Below are 20794 nucleotides of genomic sequence, written 5' to 3'. Positions count from 1 at the left end.
CCTTAAAAAGGAAACTGTGTGTGCTAATATTCTCCCTAATTTATCTTTCATTGTTACTCATTTTATGCAGATGAGAATACAGCTTATTACTAGAATGTACTGTTGCCAATGTGAAGAATAGTAAAAAACAAAAAGAAAAGTCAATTACACTCATGAAAAAAATTACAGCAAAAGACTTTCTTAAAAGATTTTGCTGCGCAAGGTTACTAGCATGCATAACTAAGATATCCTTGTTTATTGTTTTCTTCTATATTTAAATCCTTAAATTTCAAATCTTCATTATATTGTACAAGAACAGCCCTTCCAAATTAATTAATTCAACTGTATCCAGTTTGAACAAAATCCAAATTTTCCATCCTATTAATAGTGCTTCATTTCATATATTGTTAGATCTGTTGTACTTTCTATTGTTTCCTCAAATCAGGCTACTTGGCGGTTTTATTCTACCGATTCAAGACGAACAAACCTGACAGCTACCTGGAGATATTATGAATATAGTCTTCCATCCCTCAGGCATGTATCAGTGCTATGAATGCTACAAAAACAATACTTGTATCAGTTTACTAATATGCTTCTCCATTTTTGTTTGCCTTTTTGTTTTATCATATATCTGCACGTAGTGTGTATGGCGTAGTTACGCAGCTGATGAGAAATCGGTTTCCATTGCTACCTGGAAGCCTCATTTGAAGGCCTTACATACCTGCAGCCCTACAAAGTAGGTAAAAATATGGCAACTGGTGTTGTACTTGATATCTGGTTTTGAGATTATACAAATCAGTCTGTGGTTTTTGTCTTGTCTTTCTACTTTCCCTTTTCCCCACTCATTTTCTTTTATTTTCTTTCACTGAGGAACTCAGGTAGCAAACTGGGGCACATACACATCTTCCAAATAAGATCAGTCTAATTTCTATTTTATTTTGCTTCTTAACAAATTTTATAATTAAACATTAGAGAATTTTGCAGTCCTCAAATCCTTGCTGAAACCTATCCTTTTAACACCATCTAGGCAGGTATTGAATTGGGTCAATTTCATCTCACTTCACATAGTTAGGGATATATGCATTTTTGGATGTATACTATTTATACTGACTTCCATTGCTTGCTCATACTAATTCTGCTTATAAATGGAAGAGGAAACAGGTTTTTTTTTTCACTTTACAGCTTGAATTTGCCACTGTGCAAATCAATGTTCCTCAATTAAGGTCAAAGCATCATATTAATCTACACTAACACAACCCTTGGTTTGTAGCATTTAGACAAAAAAAAACTTGTGTTGATTAGTTCAACACAAAATTTACTTCTACTCCCACTGCAGTACAATATGTTTTTTTTTAAAAAAGAAGCTTAAATATCACCTTACTATCTGTGTTGTCCTTTAGATATTTCCTTTTTCTATGAGAAACATGTAGGAGGGTGCTAGTGATGAAACTCATAATGAGTGTTTACCAATTTCAGTCATTAGTTAATCATACTGATATGATTCTTGAGAAACAATCATTTTCAGTAAAAGAGAAATGTGTGACTTTGCATTCCCATGATGTATTGGAGCCCAGATAGATCTTTAGTATTTCTTCAGATACTGTTCTTAGCTAGATAACAAGTCAAGGTGCTCTTCTCACTAGTGATAGAGTGTAATCAACCAATACACAATCTTAGTTTCCTTTTTTCAAAAATTTTGCTTCCTAAAAAACTTTTGGTGTTTATGATAGAGTCCTTCAAATTGAACACAAATATAATTTTAGAATGACTGTATCATGTTAGAATCTTGAGATATGAAATTAACTTTTAATTACTGTAATGAATTTAATCTCATGTTTCCAACATGCTGCAAGAATTCAACAGATTTTCAGGAAAGAAGTCCAAGTGTGAATGCAAAAAATGAATCTTCAGTGATATGTTGCACTTCATCATCTTGTACGTTGTACGAAATTTGTCAACCAACTGAATGAATGCCAAGAAAATTCTCAGTGACATCCTTGAATGATTTCCAGGCAATTTTCTCTGGCCCCACTAGATCTTCACAGTGCTTGTCATTGATGATGTATCTGATCTGTGGACCAATAAAACTGCCTTCCTTATTCTTGCCATCAATTCTTGTTGGAAACATCTGTCTCAAATAACAAAAACCTTAACCTTCCTTGTTCATTGATTTCATAAATTTTTTCATCAGTCTAGATTTTGTGTAAAGCAGAGGAAAAATATCTTTATCAGGTTAACAAGTGGTTCATGTGGCACCTTTTTCTGTCCTGGAACAAAATTATTTTGGAGTGGCCATTTCTTTTTAATGTAATGCAACTCTCTTGCATGGCTGTTCTATTCACAACAGTAATAGTACTTGGTATATTTCAACTGCATTTCAAAGCAGCAGAACCACTACTCTTAGATCTCCACAGATATTCCAGTTGTACTTGTTGAATGTGCTTCAACACAGTTCCATGTTTTTGTATGTTGCTTTCATGTGTGCAGCATGGCCATTGTATAAAAACAGACAATTTTTATAAAAGGGTACATGAAAGGTTAAATTATAGCTTATTTCTGTGATCAGTGGCCAAAAATCTATAAGATCATACCCAAAAGTGTTCAGGAAGCAAAATCTTTATTGTCCAGTATATTGTTCTTAGCTAGGTAACAAGTTATTGTGATCTTCCCACTACATCTTGTTGTAGAATGTAATCAACAAATATGTATTAATTTCCTATTTTTGCGTAAATGTTACTTTAAATATAATAATAATGATGCATGTTTCTCACAATTATGGTAATAAAAATGTTTGCAGCTGTAACAATATTAGACAATATTTCTTATGCTTAAAACCTAGCCCAGTATTTTGCATATTTAATACTTTCATATTTAATACTTAGCAGAAAAAACAGTTGGGTTAGTTTTTGGAATAAATTTGTATAGCATAGCAATTTTATTAGGCATCAAGCTGTAAAGGTGTAATATTGGCCATATCAGTTTTCAGTTCTTATAAACAATTAAGCCAAGGCTCTATATATTACAAGATAGTTATGGCCAAAAAGAAATGCAATTGGTCCTTTTATAAGACATCCCTAGTCTCAGTGATTGAATTAATTATATTTCATTACCGCAGATAGCTACACTTCTCTGTTATTTGTATATGAGCACTGCATTTTGCCTAATAAATGCTTTGTCAACTCTCTCTCTAAACATGTATAATAAGCATGTTGAGCATGCATTAACATAGCATTTTTTTAATGTCACTATAAATACAAATCCATGCTTGGATGTTTGTGCTTGCTTTTTAAAAAAATATTTGCTTATAATTTTTAAGCATTCATTTAATTAACAAATCCCATTGCAACTTAAAATTATTTAATAATATTTGTAACCACATCATGATGGGTACTGCTAGCATAACAAATTTTTTTCCTCCCCAAAACCCTCTCTCTTCTATTATCTGACTCATGAAGGAAAGAACAAGGGGAAGCATCAAGCAGGTTTGTAGTGTTTTTATGTATATTGTTTAAAATCTTAAATGTTATTTTGGAAATTTTATATCACTTTGGGAATGGAAATACATTCTTTTATTGCAAAATAATTAAAGGCTGTGCTTGAATCCAATTAGGAGAAACAGGGAAAACTTTTCCTAGATAGATCATTATTCTGAAGCAGACAAACTGTCACTCAAGGTATAAAAGCCAGAATGTTCTTCTGTTAAGAAGCAGGAAAATGACAGATTTCTGTAGAATGTAGCCATAGCTTGTTAGATAATTAAGGTTTAAGTAGCTTTCCATATCTGTTGAGATAGAGAGGATTTTAAACTAATCAGAATATTTTGTCTGATTTGAATAAACGTTTTTTCTCTACTTTTGTAAAGAACTTTGAAAATAAAGTCAGTGTAGGATATGCTTAAGTAATAGTTTTGATTCATTAAAAATATTATGGACTACATTCAGAGAAAGGACCTGCCCATAGCAATTTGCCTTTGCAAACAGTGTTAGTCTTTTTAGGTTAGTCTTTTCTATCATATATTCTACTGGTGTAGTTGGTCTGTTGGAAGAATGACTAAAAACCAATATACTTATAGGGATTATAAAATTGAACCAGGATGAGGATACCAATGGTGGGTTGCTACTAGTTCACACCGGATTGGCAGTGGTGGGAGGCTCCGCCCACCCACCCGGATGCACGCACGAGCATATGTGCATGTAAGAGCGAACTGGTAGCGACGCAATTTGGCACCTGCCCCTGGAGGATACCCATATTTAAATCCCAGTTCATCTAGAAAGCATGCAGGATTATTTTGAAAAAGTCACTATCTCTTAGTTTAATTAAACAGATAAAGTGTGGTGAGGATAAAAATTTGGAAGAGGGAGTAATATACATATCTCCTTAAGTTCCTAGAATGAAAATATAAAGTAAATAAATTCTAAGTCTGAATTAAACCATCTAAAGTGAAAATATGAACATATATACATTGGGTGGGGAGAGAAAGATACATGTGGTAGCTACATAGCTTTTTATCCTTATTTTGATGTACCTTTGAATCGTTTATCAGGCTCTTCTACATATACACTACTGTCATTATTTAAAAAAATAGAATATTTTGCCTGTCCTGCTAGTCAGACATTTGAAACTAGCTACCTGGCAGTCATGCAGGAAGGGCTGCTATCAGCAGATGAAAATCCTGCTGTTGTCCTCAGCTGCAGTCATCAAGTTCAACCAAATAACCAAGGTCTGACAGATCCATTTATTATACAGCAGCTAAAGTATAGGAAGAATTCTGCTTTGATTCAGTCCTTGTATATAACTGACTACCTGAGGATTGAGCAATCGGATGCCCTTCGGATGATTAGTTATACTTTCCATCATACCATATCATTAATCATGCTGGCTGGCACAAATGAGACTTACAAAATATTTAGCGGGTACCTAGTTGTATTCACTTGCATTTTGTCCATCTTTCTCCAACCAAGTATTTTTCAATCTTTGATCTGCTGCTGATGCACTATGGGGGAACTATAAGTCAAAGTATCTTGGGGGTTTGGTGGCAGCAGCATAAAAATCGCATTTAGACCATCAAATTATTTCCAGCATGATTGGACAGGTATCCCTGGAAGATAAGCAGACTATAAATTTGATAACCATCCTCTTTGTTATGTTGCCTTTTGATAAATACATTCTTTTTAAATGTAATTAATGGCCAGAAATAAAAGTTATTTCTATGAATTGGCTTGTTCTTTTAAAAGTATGTGAGACTTAAGTCACTGTCCCACTGGACTTCAAATATGCATGTAGGGTGATAGAAGCGCTTAGCATTGATTGACCATTCTTACACACTACTCAACCTTCTTGGCATCCTGAGATTTCTCTCCTAAAATCTATTGTTTAAATAGGCATTCCAGGTATATGTTAATCTTTTTCTCTTTTCCTCAGATCAATTATTCTTTTTCTCCTAAAATACAAATATAGGAAGTCCTTGATCCACAACCATTTGTTCAGCAACTGTTTGAAATTATAATGGGGCTGAACGAATGGTGGTTACAATTCGTTCCTTATAATTCTTATAATCCTTATAATTCCAGCCATTCAAGCACCCCTACAGTTACATGATCATGATCTAGATATTTGGTAACCTATTCACATTTACAACCAGTTGACATGCATCCAACAATCATGTGATTCCCATTTATAACCTCTGCTGGCTTTCCCAGACAGTCAGTGGGGAAGCCAGCAGAGAAAGTCACATATTCAAACTCGCAAACCCTTCTGCTGCTCCTTTGTTCTCACATCCTCTTCACCACTCGCAGACCCCCAGGCATACTCCCCAACCTTTATTGCACCTCCTTCACACTCCCTCCAGCCCACTTGACATCTCTCGTGTACCCTCCTTGTGTCCTACTTGACTTTCCCTAGTACCCCGTGCATTCCCTTACTCCGTCCTCCACCCAGCAGCAGACATTTACCTGCCTTACTTGCAATTTCCTGCCAGCTGTTCCATTAATTTGTTGGTAGGAAGTTGTCTCACCTAACAATCGGGATCCGGTTAATGATGACTGAGATTTCCAGGATTGGCATTGCTGAGCATTTGTGGTCATGCTTTGTGACTGCATCTCTTAATGGCAGGTATTCTGATCCCAATTGCCATTGTAAGTCAAAATCTACCTGTAAGATTGGGCATATAAATGTAAAGATGACTAGAATGTCTTATAGCAGTATTAAATATATTAGATCAAAGACAGTACTGGTTGTATATGGTTTGTTAATTGTTCCAACATTGTCAATAAAAAAAATTGTGCATCGGTTCCCAGGAAATTTAATTGCCTTTGTGTAAGAAAAATATTGCCAATAATTCTTAACAAATACCGTACCTTTCAAAACGGAATTTACTAGCAAGATTTTCATTAATTGTTCATATTAGTATTTATAATACTGGTATTTCAAATATTTAAACTTTTTCTTTCCTTTTTTTTTTCCAATTGGCATTTCATCTCAGGGCAGCAACTTTATAAACTGGATTTTCTTCAAACCTGTATCATAAAAATACACCCATATATTCATTAAATAAACCACTTTCAATAAAACAAACTGCCTTTTTTATTTTAGGTGTAGATCATAATGCTCACAATTCAGGTTTAGCACTCTGTTTAGTGGATATTCCCTCTATGTTGTTTTCATGTTTCGTGTAGTTAATCTCATTATGCAGATGTATAGTTATTTTCTTGTTTAATGCACAACAGTCTTAAACAGGATAATCTGAATTAACAATTCCTTGCCACCAGAAACCTTATAGTGAATATAAATAGCATAACAGGAATTTTAATGGTCATCTTCCAAACTGTTGGCTTGCTAGAGTATTATAGTGTCATCGTCTACTAGCATTTCAAATGTACTCTATTGGTATCAATGTACAAATTAAGCATTTTAAAAGGATAATTAAACATGTGGATAAAGCCTTATGATAAGTTACATTAACAAACCAACTTGTCCTATGAATAACTGTGTTTTCAAAAGATAAATGTAATATTTCAATAAGCTACCAATATTAACATTATAGGCTTAGCTGAAATCTTAAATTTTTATGTAAGATTTTAGAGTTTTCTCCTATTTTACTGCATGTTACATATTTATGACTATGACTATAAAAAGCATTTCCTTTTCTAACAAAATAGTGCTTATTCATAAATATCCCATCTATTTTGGGGATGTATCATTATACATAGAGTAAGATACTAATAGATTAATTTAATACCCAATTTTAAGCACGTTAAAATATCTATATAGTCTGAATAAAATTCATTTCCCTGGTAGGATTTATGTTGAAAGCATAAATAGGTTACATGTTCCTCAGAGGTCAATAGAGAAATGAATGTTGGGAAAGTTGGGTTTCTATGCTAAACAAGTATTTATAAAATTCCCACATTACAGTAGTCATACATTCACGGAATAAATAAATCTTTAATGACTTTTGAAGGTGATTTTTTAAATATTCTTTATTATAACTTGTTTAATATAAACTGTAAACTTAATAATAATTTATGAATGTTTTGTTTGTTGGTTAAAAATAAAAAGCAAGACTGGTTTGGCTCACATGGAAAACCTAACTCTTTTCATCACCTGGTATGCTTAGTAATATGATCCTCTATTTCCCCTCGCTCCTAGTAAGCTTTATAGTAATAAACAGAAGCTCTTCAGGATGTACACCTCTCGGAAACATAGGTATCCAGCATCCTGTCTACTCACATGATAATGGGAATGAAAACTAACATCAGGTGCATGAAGAATTTATTTTCCCTTCTTGGTGCTTTTTTTGCTCCTTGAAAAGTTATTTCATAATTTGGGCTGGGTTTCCCCCATCTTCTGCTGCCACAGCTTCTTATAGATTTACTTGTTGCTTGCTGCCTGCAATTTTGTACCAAAATATATATATATATTTTTAAAAAAGTTTGCCTTTTATAAATTTCTACGATAGGAAAAAAATATAATCCATGCAATTAGATAACTGCATTGGTTGTGTGCCTTGGTTTAAGAATAATTGTGATGTGGGTAAAAGGACCTATATTTTTTCTGAATAAAGAAAGCAAGATTGTGGGGGTTTTTAATGTTTCCATAAAATACCACCCTATTTAGGTAACATTACACAGCTTTGTACCAACTTATCTGAGCTTGGGAGGTCAATGTACTTGCTTCTAAAAGAGTGATTTAGCCCAACTGGAATCAGTGGGTCTCATTTACCAAAAAGAGTACCAAATTAAGTTTATGAATTTGTTGAAGAAAAATACTCTTGGTCCCTGAGAGCAAACAGTTACAATATTTTTCCCTGATATGTTAATATGCAAATAAAAACCACTCTTGACATTCTTTAAAAATAGAGAAGTAAAATATAGCTTGTTCTATTTTCTTTAAAATCTTAATAAATTATTACCAACAACTGAAACTACCAAGAGGCATTGGCGCCAAACATTTAATTAAGATCCCTTCTTCAGTAGCCCTGCAATGGTATCACAGTGACCTCTAGTGTACTAAGAGTGCAGAGAGAAAACTCAGAAGAATGTGAATTCCAAACGTAATGATTAAAATTGTGTTTTCCAACGATGCTTCTCAACATTCATTGAGGCTGTATGCCAAGAATTTTTCCTCTCAATCTCAGCACTCACTTTGAATTCTTAGACTTCTCATTGTAACCTAAGTAGAGAGTACAAGATTGGGAAAATTCAGCCTCCAACAAGATTTTTAAAAGGAAAACTGATAAAGATGGTTTTTAGAACAGGAAAATGATTTTTGAGTTCTTACATTCTAATAAATTAAAGCTAAATTTAGAGAAAACTTGCTGAATTTAGTTTTTCAGAAGTTTACAGAAATCTTAAATCTGAGCTTACGTTCAACCAAAACTACATGGTTATTCATCTCACCAACAAACAGAAGGCATTTATTTATTCATTTGTCAAATTTATATGGCTGCCTATCTCACACAAAGTGACTCTGGGTGGCATACAATAAAACCTACTATTAAAACATATTGAAAACCAATTAAAAACAATTAAACAGTAATAATAGATCAAAGCAAAACCACAAGTGGGGAAATATTATACATAATACAACCAATACATGGATTCTTTACCCCCAAGAGTTCCCCAGGCCTGTTGAAAAAAACCCCATGTTTTAAGGGTTTTCTGGAAGTCATTAAGTATGGAACTAACCTCATCTCAAGAGGGATGATATTCCAGAGGATAGGGGCTATGATTGTAAAGGTTCACCTCTTAGGTACCATCAGATGGGACTCTCGCAGATGGAATCCACAAACATCCCTCTCCTGCCAGACCTGATTGGATGCGTAGTTGTAATTCGGAAGAGGCGATCCCTCAGATAACTTGGACCAGTGCCAACCAACAGGAAAGAGCAAAGGATGTTGCTGTTTCCCAAACATACTGTATGTAAAATTTTAGACGGATAATTAATCTATCTTGAATTAATTTTAATAAATATGGCAGAGAATAAAAATACGTATTATTGCTGTCATTCACCCTCTTATTTTTAAATAAAACAGTTTTAGTCCAGAAACCAAACCATGCAATATTTTAAATATTATGTCTGAAAGCTATAATACATTTAATTCATAGACCATAACATGGTGGGTTTTATAATTCCAAAAAGCCAACCTGATGATTAAACCTAGAATTTTAGGGTGCTAGTTTTTGCTGAATATTGCTAACATATGCAGTGAATGTAGTTCAAAATACAGCACTCACCACAATATTCATTAGCTTCAGACTGACTTTGTTGTTCAGAAGTATATAATTGATTTCTCTTATCAGTTTTGATACTCAATAGATGTAAATGTAAAGTAAACAGGATTGAAACTGGTTCCCATCATGGCACAGTAAATCACCAACACTCTCATTCCATATGATTCCTTAAGCACTGTCAGAGGCTTTCCTGTGGTTAAACATTTCCTCTTGAGCCGAGAGCCACTGACATTTCCAGTTAACGCCAACTTGAAATTGAAACCTTTGTGATTGTTAAATTCTGACTAGTGCTAACCAGAAATGTTCTCTAAATTTAGAGTGGCCTCTATGCCCACCAGAGTAATTAAACATGGCATGTGAATTTCTTAGCCTTAAGATTTGCCTTGTAACCAATAAAGTACATTAATTCTGAAAAGTAACATGGGAATATCCCTGATTAATGATTATGCAATAATAATTACATTGCAAGTAACAGAAATTAAGGTTGAAGGCCTTTCTCATGATTGTTTTTCTTAAAAAGTTTACTTTCTCTAGTTAAAAGGGTAAAACAGTTCTGGAAAAGGTACTCTCTTGAATGCCACAATGAAAAACACACATTTTTCTAATTGTTTTATTGCAGTTTTTAAACTATAATTTTAGAAATTGTCTGGCATGTGCTTGATTTGCTGCGTTTCGTCTCCTGCCTACTCTGCTTGTATTTGTAATAAAACATATTAAATTGCATGCATACATTTTTTTTATTATCTACAAATTTCATAATCACTGTCTCATAATTTCATTTCGTTTCCTATAATCCCACAGAGAAACATTTCCTTTTTAGATTGTACCTGGTTAAAGCAGCAAGACACCGAGAATGTATTTTTAAAGGCTTGTGGTGGTGGGAGAATCCATTTCCATTTCCTCTGTTTTTATTGTCATGTTGCATGAAGATGCAAGAACCATGATTAAATAGAACAGACAAGGCCTGAACTTGATTAGCAGCTATAGCAACAGGCAGATAGGCTTTTCCATTTGTACCTTAATGGCCCAAATAATTTGCTTCTTCAGAGACAGCCTGTACTCATCCCAGGAAGAAATACAATTGGGAGAGATTTTCAGGTTTTCTTCCGCTTGTTCCTTAAAAGGCATCTTTATTTTTTTCCTGATTTCCTTTGAAATTACTGTATACTGCAGATCTTAATGTACAAATCCCAATATAATCCAGTCTAATTTGCAATCTCTATACAGGTAATCCTTGCTTAATAACTACAATTGGAGCTAGAATCTTGATCACTGAGCAAAGCGGTAGTTAACCAAGATGTCACATGATCGCCTTGCTCAGTGATCACAATCTTGACACCCCTGGTTGCGGTCTTTAAACAATCTTAACAGGTCGTTAATAGGACTGAGTGCCAGGTAAGGAGCATGGGGTGCTTCAAGTGGGTGAGGAAGACCATAGGAGTTCAGGGTGCACAAGTCTCTCTCTACTCAGGAGCTGAAAATCCTACCTGTCAAAATCCACCACCTGCAGCAGGCCTTCCCCACCCCATGACACCCCGTGATCTTTACTGTACCTTATTGTGCTGCTTCTCTGCTCAGGAGCTGAAAATCCTCCCTGCTGAAATTGAAGCAGGATTTTAAGCCCCTGAGTAGGAAGGCACTTCTGTGCAGCCTGCACTGGGCCTCCTCCCCGCCTCGATCCCCCGCTGCCGTCCGAGGCACCCAATGTCCTTATTATGCTGCCTCTCCTTATGCTCAGCCTTATGCTGAGGCTGTAATTTCTACCTGGCTCAAATCTTGCTTCGATTTTAGCCACAGGCCTTTTCCAGCCAGCCCCCAGAAATGAGAAAAAATCCTCTTGTCTCTGGCAGCTGGCAGAAGATACCCCAGGCTTTAAATACTCCATGCTAAAATCCCGCTTGGATTTCAGCAGAGAGCTTTTTCAGTCAGCCCACAGAAACCAGGGGGAGTCTTTTGACCAGGCGGCAGCAGCTTACAACTTTCTCTGATGACTTCCTCATTGATTTTCTAGGGAAACTGGCATAGAAGATTGCAAATGTGATTCACTTGATCACAGGGTGTAGGCAACCATTTGTAAGTATAAATGCTTTGCCGATGTCGTGTCCCACTCCTCCGCTGACGGCTGGGTCAGGGAAACCCTCCTCAGGCTCACCTGCTGTGGAGGAGGGGGAGGGGTCTAGCTGCTCCGTTTGCCTGGGCATGGAGTCAGGGCTGGGGCAGGGAGATGCTCCTTCTTCTGCAGTTTGTGTGGGCATGGAGCCAGGACTTGGGCCGGGAGGCATACATTCCTCAGTGTTCGGGAGCAGGTAAGAAGGCCCCGGCTGCTCTGAGGGCGGGCAAGACACAACAGCCGAGTATCCAGATTATAATCATGTGATCACATGGTTATTACAATGACCATAACTTTAGGCATAAGTCCTTAGTCTCTTTGTTCAGCACCGTCATAATTTTGAATGGTTGCAGAACAAATGGTTGTTGAGTGAGAATTATCTGTAAGTTATTGAGAGAACATTGACTAAAAATCATCATTTATGTCAAAAATGACATACTTCTAAGTAAACAGAGCTATGCAGCCCTTCGTTTTGGAATGCCATGCACATCCACATACCATCAGTCTACAATTTCTAACAATAAGTAACAATTGTTCCAGGACAGCAGCTGCCGTTACAGAATCCTAGGGAAAAAATCTTCAAAATGTTGCCCGCTCCTATAAATAAATAAATGCTGGATTGTGATAGTTAGCTGAATACAATTCATATTCTGTTATTAGTTGTAGCACACCTAAAAAATAAACAGATTTTACCTAATTCACAATCTGTAACTCTTTTGTACAAATCAGATAGGAGTATCTACAAACAAGCAATCTATGTCCTTCATTTCTCAAGCTAAAACTTTGATCAGATAAAAACTAGTTACCTAATCTGCTTGTTTTATTTGGTTCTATAGCCTATTAGTGGCAAATAAATAATCCCATTCCCAGAATGTAATATTAATTTCTATGAGCCAATCTTTCTACTGATAGACTTACTGAACATTCTGTTGCTTCTTCTAAATTTTGTTAGATAAGTAGACAACTCTGTGATGCATTGGGCCATTCTTGAGAAAAAGGTAGTGCAATCTCAGGTGACCAGAAGAGGTTCAATTTTTTTTAACTCTCATCCAGGGTCTTGTGATCATGTAAGAAGAATATATATAATAAATAAACAATTTTAATGGCAAATGAACTTTATTTTTATTTATTTTATTTGTCACAACATCATATAAAAAGGATTATATAGTATATGAACATATATATGAGTAAATATTAGGAGGTATAAGCATCAATATATATATAGGAAGGGGAAAAAAACAATAGGACAGGAACGGTAGGCACTTTTGTGCTCTTATGCACGCCCCTTATGGTCCTCTTAGGAATTGGGTGAAGTCAATAGTAGAAAGTTTTTGGTTGAAGCTTTTAGGATTATGGGAAGAGACCACAGAGTCAGGTAAAGTATTCCAAGCACTGATGATTCTGTTACAGAAGTCATATTTTCTGCAATCTAGATTAAAGCGGTTAACATTAAGTTTAAATCTGTTGGTTGCTCTTGTATTGTTGCAATTAAAGCTGAAGTAGTCTTTAACAGGAAGGACATTACAATAGATGATTCTATGAGTTAAACTTAGGTCTTGTCGAAGGCGACGGAGTTCCAAGTTTTCTAAGCCTAGGATTTCAAGTCTGGTGGGATAAGGTATTTTGTTGTTTTCAGAGGAATGGAGAAATATTGTAAAATATTGTAAAATATTTTAAAATATAAATATAAATTAATAAATATAAATATAAAATATAAAATATTAATTATAAATAAATTATTGTAAAATATAAATTATATTGTAAAATATTTTGTAAAATAAAAACTTCAGTAATGAAGTTATTTACATAAACAGAATGACCATAGTTGGGCAAAAAAGCATTTAGATGGTAATGACTTCCAACTTTCTGCCAGCTTCTCCATTAACTTTGGCAATTTGGCAAGAAATTGCAATCGTGACTAGGGGAACATCGCAATGACCAAAACTTTTGTGAATAAAACTGGTCTGTCATGGAAATTGCAAATCTACAGGAATAATGGGTCCAGATTTTTTACACATTCTTTAAGTTAGCAGATTTTAGATACCTTAGTTCAAAAAATGTTATGAGGTAAAGCATCATTTGAGCAAACACGAGGAAACAAACAAATCAATAAACATGAGTTTTAATAATATATGGTCTATGTCTGTGTATGCGTATGCGTAGAGCTTTGGGTGATAGGAAATCTGAAATGTAGTGTTTGCTAATGTCTGTGGGCTGTTGAAAAATGTCATGTTTGGGAGTGTGCATGAATAATAACCTTAATCTTGCTTGTCTAACTTTAACAAACTGCATGCAAAAATAATGGCACTTGAAAACTATTGATTCCATTGTAGAGCATCTTACGTACACAGCCTATGTTGTACAATTTAAAAGTATAGTTAGAGTTGCCCAAAATTTATAGCTGAAAGTTTGCTAAGTTTAAATTTGATATTTTTATTAGTTGATTTTGTTTCGCTCTTACTGTAGTATAGGATATTTTTCTCAGAAGTAGTACATTCCTCCGATGAAATCTCTAATACCTATCATATTATAAAGAAAGTGATTCAATCTATAAAAAATGCACTTTTATGGATCCCCATCCATCCATCCATCCATCCATCCATCCATCCATCCATCCATCCATCCATCCATTTTATCTGGCAGGCCATCTCACAGAAGCGTTCCCTAACATCAAAGCTTTGGTATCAAAGCAGATAAATTCCACAGTTGAGAATGGGAGTTACTACGGTATCAAGGGAGGCAGTTACATATTTTCCTTTACTTCCAATTCTATATGATGTCTGGAATGTGTTTTATTATAATTGTGATCAGTATTAATATCACTGTGTATTTGGTCTTAATACTGCAGCTTGGTGAACTTTTCCAGGTATGGGGATTTCCGTGATTCTTGAAGTTTTCTTACTTCCTTTTGTATCAAGAACTGACTAGCGCAAATATTTTTTTTACTGGAAGGGGGGGAGGGGGGAAGGGAGTTAAACACATGGAATACATTCACATCTGCATCCAAATATATGCAGCTGAATGTGTATCTTCATCTATAATGGTAGCATGATACATAAATCAATGTGAGTGAAGTAAAAATGCATGTTTTTGCTTCCACAGTCAGAAGCTGAGCTTTAAAGAACGGGTGAGGATGGCTAGCCCGAGGGGCCAGAGTATCAAGAACAGACAAGCTTCAGTTGGGGACAGAAGATCGCCAAGTACGGATATTACTGCAGAGGGCAGCCCAACAAAAGTGCAAAAGAGTTGGAGCTTCAATGACCGAACACGCTTCCGGCCTTCCCTGCGTTTGAAGAGTTCTCAGCCTAAGCCAATACCAGATAGTAAGATTTTTAAAACGTTACCTGTCTTATTCATTATATTTATGTCCTTCTGCCACATTAAATCTTATCTCATAATGGTGAAGCCACCAAACATTGGTCCTAGAATAGCAATGCTCCTTTGTTCACCTACAAAGGTTAGGTTTGTACAAGGTATAAATCCCAGCACAATACAAGGCAACCCACTTTTACAAAACATTTATTACAATAAGAAATTGATCTGATGCAAATGTAACTTATTCCTCATTCCTGTGTTACATTTTTTAGTTGTTGAACTACAGTTTTACAAGACCTTGACTTACAACAGTTCATCTAATGATGGTTCAGAGTTACAATGGCATTGAAAAAAGTGACCGATGACCATTTTTCACACTTACAACCATTGCAGCATCCTCATCGTCATATGATCAAAATTCAAATGCTTGGGAATTGACTCATATTTATGACGGTTGCAGTGTCCCGGGGTCACAAGATCCCATTTTGCGACCTTCTGACAAACAAAATCAACGGGGAAGCCAGATTCACTTCACAACTGTGTTACTAACGTAATAAATGCAGTGGTTCATTTAACAACTGTGGCAAGAAAGATCATAAAATGTGCTAAAATTCAGTTAAGAAATATCTCATTAGAAACAGAAATTTTGAGCTCAGTTGTGGTTGTAAGTCGAGGTATACCTTTCCACTGCAGTCGGTTTCCTTTCCAGAGTAATGCTTTCTGGTACTAACAATCTAACCCAGTGGTGGGATTCAGCCAGTTTGGGAGAACCGGTTGTTAACTTTCTGAGCAGTTTGGCAAACTGGTTGTTGGAAGAAATCATTAGGGCAGAGAACCGGTTCTTAAATTACTTGAATCCCACCACTGATCTAACCCCTCTGTACTCCTAAGTATATTATTTTTCTAATTTTTTAAGTTGACCTTCATGCTATTTTCTCCCCCCTACCTTGCTTGTGGTTTCCAAACCCAGAACTATTGTCCTCTCTTTTCCTGCTCTCACTTGCTAACAGCTAGCAAGGCTCTATTTTTAGCAAATGGTCATCAGTTACAACTGTTACATAATCCTTTTGGCTTCTCTCTGGGTTTTCTGTTGTCCATAACAGTACTTAGAGGTGGTCCTCAACCAATGTTCCCTCTAATTTTTCACGAGTCTGAGCAAGCACACTAACTCCCTGAGCGGTCCCTTGGACCACTGTGAGCAACATCAGACGTGCGGGTCATGCCAGCATCGCATCCATTCAAGTCACATGATTTATTAAATCCATTCATTCATTTTATTTATTTATTTATTATTATTTTTTATTTTATTTTATTTTATTTTATTTTATTTATTATTATTTATTATTATTATTCATTTATTAAATCCATCCATTCAAGTCACATGATTTATTAAAAGAATCAAACAGATTCGGCTAGCTAAAAGTTTTAGCTAGAATCGGCTAGCTAAAAGTTTTAGCTAGCCGAATCTGTGCTGCGCAGCTAATCAACGTCATTTGACAGGCGGAGACAGTGTCAGCAGTGCGCATTTGCGCACGCGCGCAGTTTAGAGGGAACAGTGTCCTCAACATAGGACCATAATGGAACCTGTCATATGACTTGACAGCAAGTGCACGTGACTTGAGTTTACAGCACTTTTTGCAATGGTCATTAAGCAAGCGTAGATTCTTAAGAGCAAATCCATGGTTCACTATGGGTGTGATTTTGCTAAAAACCAGAAGTGCCAGCTTTGGGCAAAACCACTGTAAAAATGTGGCGGGATTTGACAAACAGCCATAAATGCGACCGTGTTATTGAGCACCCGTAGTGAGTTCACATGACCACGGGGAGGCGGGGTGAGGGCAACCATTGGACCTTTGCAACTGGGTCATAAGACCCCCTTTTCAGGTAGGTTGCAACTTTAGTCAATGGCTACCTGAGCTGTCATCTATTTTCTTTACTCTGATGCCATCCCCTCCCTGGCTTCTATACTTCCATGCAAGGCCTTCCTGCAGCTCTTACCCATACCCTTGGGGCAGTGGTGAAATCCAAATTTTTTTACTACCGGTTCTATGGGTGTGATTGGTGGGTGTGGTGTATCTTGGTGGGCGTGGCTTGCTGGGCGTGGCAGGGGAAGGATACTGCAAAATCTCCATTCCCTCCCCACACCAGGGGAAGGATATTGCAAAATCCCCATTCCCTCTCCACTCCTGGGGGAAGGATATTGCAAAATCTCTATTCCCACCCCACTCTGGGGCCAGCCAGAGGTGGTATTTGCCAGTTCTCCGAACTACTCAAAATTTCCGCTACCGGTTCTCCAGAACCTGTCAGAACCTGCTGGATTTCACCCCTGTCTTGGGGGCTAGATTTTAAACTGAACAGAAATCCCTTTATTTTGTTTTATTTTATTTTTTGGTTGTTGCTGCAAGTATGTAGTCAATGAATTCTATTGCGTTTTTACGTACTTGCACTTGAAGCCATTATGGATTTTCCTGTCTGTTTGCTAAGGTAACTTTTTTCTAGGTTTAAAATAGCCTTTTCGATTTGCACTGGCAGGAGACGCATGCGTACATTGCTGCCTGCCCAACATCAGTGTACTTTCCTCCCAATTCTGAGATAATTGCTTCACTCCTGATAGAACACAGAGATTTGTGAAATTCTTAGAGAATTATCATCAGTTTTCTTTTAAGACCCTATTTGCAATCTACCTGGAGTTCAGTAATTACTTGTATTCACTTCCAAACACACTTTATATAATTGTACTAGATAACTGGTATTCTGAGAAGCTGAAATTTTCAGTGCATAAAACAGAAAGCCAACTTGGGGCATAAGCAGTTAGAAATCTAAGAATGCATAGATGTGTACAAATTTATTTGGATCTATCTCCTAAATTTTTATACACCATGATGGCTGTTACTAAAGTTAACCTCAATTAAGTATCTTTAAGAGGCATAGAGGCAACTGTATTTGAAGAAACCCAGCTCATATCCTATGAATAGAATAGTTATTTCTTAGTTGTCCCTCTTTAGATCAAGGTTTAAGGCAGGGGTGGGTTCTACTTACCTTTACTACCAGTTCGCAATGGGAGCACAAGCGTGCGAGTGCTTCTGCGCATGCACAGATCGTCAATTATGACGTCTGGCCGGGTGGGTGGAGCCTCCCGCCATTTTTACTACCGGTTCTAAAGAACCAGACAGAACCAGGAGCAACCCGCCACTGGTTTAAGGAACATTTTTCTTTCTTTAGCTCTAGGTTTTCTTAGGAGAAATTATGTTTGGGCCTTCAGCCCTATATCATAATCTATCATAGAAAGCTGCATTAGGTGAATTCTCACCTAGAAGGTGCCTCAAGGTTCAATCACATAAAGCAGGGGTGTCAAACTCAAGGCCCGTGACCTGGATCCGTTTCGGCCAGCAAGGGTACTGCAGGAGGTGTCCATCCCGGGTCCACCTCCTCCGCCCGCCCTGCCAGCCCATGTAGGAGAACTACAATGCTGATCCGGCCCTCGAAAAAATCCAGTTTAACACCCCTGACATAAAGCCTCTGCATGCTGGGGATACAGTAGCTGTGATATTCCCAATGCACAGAAGGCAAAAACTCACCCTCTTCCCTCATGTGATTATTTCAGATGTTATGAATAATCAGATGGATGCTGCTATGACATCTGTATGAGAAACTAAGCTGAAACATCTTTCCGATAAGAAAGAATTCAATTTATATTCAAATAACTTTTTCAAAATTATATCTTATAACAAATACAAAAGGTTCGCTCTAAAATCTTTTTAAAATTTCAAAGATTTAAATATGATGAATCATTTGGAATTCTTTATGCTTCACAGTCTATTGCTGTAACAAATCATGAAGAACTGATTATAAAAATTATCTGTAGAAGTCCAACATCTCAATCTTTTTGTAATAATCAACTTCTTTCTAGATTTGTTTTGAAAGGACTCTAAAAACATATCACTATCTGTGTTGGCATGGCCTTTTCATTCCTTACACTAGTCTAGCTGAACACTTTTGAAGAAACTGGAATACTTAAACAACTGTCTTTCGTAATTAATTCTTTTGAGGCTCTGTCATCCATTATTTTCCAGGACATATCTAAAAACACAGCACAAGAAATTAATTCAGTTTGTGTTGTTAGTTGGCCACATATACTATTAAAACATTGGCAAAGTAAATTGTGTCTCTCTTTGGCTCAGAACAGAGGTGGGTTTCAGCAAGTTCTGACCAGTTCTGGAGAATCGGCAGTGGAAATTTTGAGTAGTTTGGAGAACCGGTAGTAAATATTCTGACTGGCTCCGCCCCATCTATTCTCTGCCTCCTGAGTCCCAACTGATTGGGAGGGAATGGAGATTTTGCAGTATCCTTCCCCTGCCACGTCCATCAAGCCTCACCCACCAAGCCACACCTACAGAACCAGTAGTAAAAAAATATGAAACCCACCACTGGCTCAGAAGTATTGAAAAGTGTTGGATATGGAACTGGCTAAACAAATAAACACAGCAGCAAAGAATCCTCAAGAGTCTTTTAGAAAAAGATTGTTTCACTCATATTTTGTCTCCATCTAGATTAAAAGAATAATTCTTAATTTATTACTTTTAATTTTGTATCCTTGGTATTTTGAACAGAAATAATGCATATGGATGTTTGTGCTTCTATTCTACATACCCCCAGTGACAAGTTGGAATTTTACTTTTCTATTTCGGGAGGTTGTTCTTTAGCATGCTTTTTTATTTTAGCTTTCTTTCAAACGTAAATAAAGAGGAGGCTTTGCGAAATGGCTATTTCTCGATGATGGTCCAACACAATCAAATGAATTTAATTCTGTTTGAAATACAGTATGATGGGGGGGGGCACCTAAAGTGGTAGCAGTGATGACGAATGCTTCTTATTAGCTAAAAGTGACATGGCAGATGTCCTTTCATCTCATCTACTGCAAGATTTCTTTAGTTCAAAATACTGGTAAAAGGCTTTTTAAAAAGTATGATTGTGTGTTTCTTTATATTATGCAGTGTCCCCAATCTTTTGGATCCAGGGTGTGCGTCTAAAATTCTGGATTAACAACAAGGGCAGCTCTGCTGAGGAAGTGGTTCAGGAAAATCAAGAAAATAGCCACAACCACATGATTGATGCCCCATCTTTCTTTTTTTAATGTGATATTTATTTTAAAGGATGGGGCTTTGACTGCACCGTCAGAAGAAAATATCTTGACTTTTGTTTATCCTCCTCTATGCCTCTGTTGTCACATCACAAAACCATAGAAGTTAAGCTAGTGAAGTTCATAGATACACAAAGTGCTATAAAAGACATGAAAGCAAATATATGCAGAATAGTTGTGTATACACACACACACACACAGTATCGGTAAATTAAAATTACAAATCTTAACCCTCTTTCACACTTACTAGGCCAAGGGTCTGCAAACTTGGCTCTTTTAAGACTTGTGGACTTCAATTCCCAGAGTTCCTCAGCCAGCAAAGCTCAGCCAGCAAAGCTGGCTGAGGAACTTTGGGAATTGAAGTCCACAAGTCTTAAAAGAGCCAAGTTTGCAGACCCCTGTACTAGGCTATGGCAAAAAATAAATAGGCCAGCAGAAGATCAATATCTTGGCATTTCTTTTTCCTATGCTGGTTTGGGTCTTTCCTCAGTTCCTCATCTGGCAGTTTTGCCTCTTGCT

The 20794-nt window shown here is 36.4% G+C and overlaps 1 protein-coding gene across 2 annotated transcripts in view; it reads left to right on the top strand.

The window, feature by feature from the left end:
- Positions 1 to 20794, top strand: part of KCNQ5 (potassium voltage-gated channel subfamily Q member 5) — a 364357-nt gene that overhangs the window by 322178 nt on the left and 21385 nt on the right. The window contains exons 8-10 of one of the 2 annotated variants that reach the window (XM_058176378.1): positions 621 to 715; positions 3435 to 3461; positions 14923 to 15143. In XM_058176378.1, coding sequence (XP_058032361.1) covers positions 621 to 715; positions 3435 to 3461; positions 14923 to 15143 — 343 coding nt within the window. The remainder of the gene's footprint in view (positions 1 to 620; positions 716 to 3434; positions 3462 to 14922; positions 15144 to 20794) is intronic. The other variant, XM_058176369.1, reaches the window with a different exon arrangement.

Source organism: Ahaetulla prasina, chromosome 1 (assembly GCF_028640845.1).
Source record: "Ahaetulla prasina isolate Xishuangbanna chromosome 1, ASM2864084v1, whole genome shotgun sequence".
NCBI classification, from domain to species: domain Eukaryota; kingdom Metazoa; phylum Chordata; class Lepidosauria; order Squamata; family Colubridae; genus Ahaetulla; species Ahaetulla prasina.
This window is presented reverse-complemented; position numbering and strand designations above follow the sequence as displayed.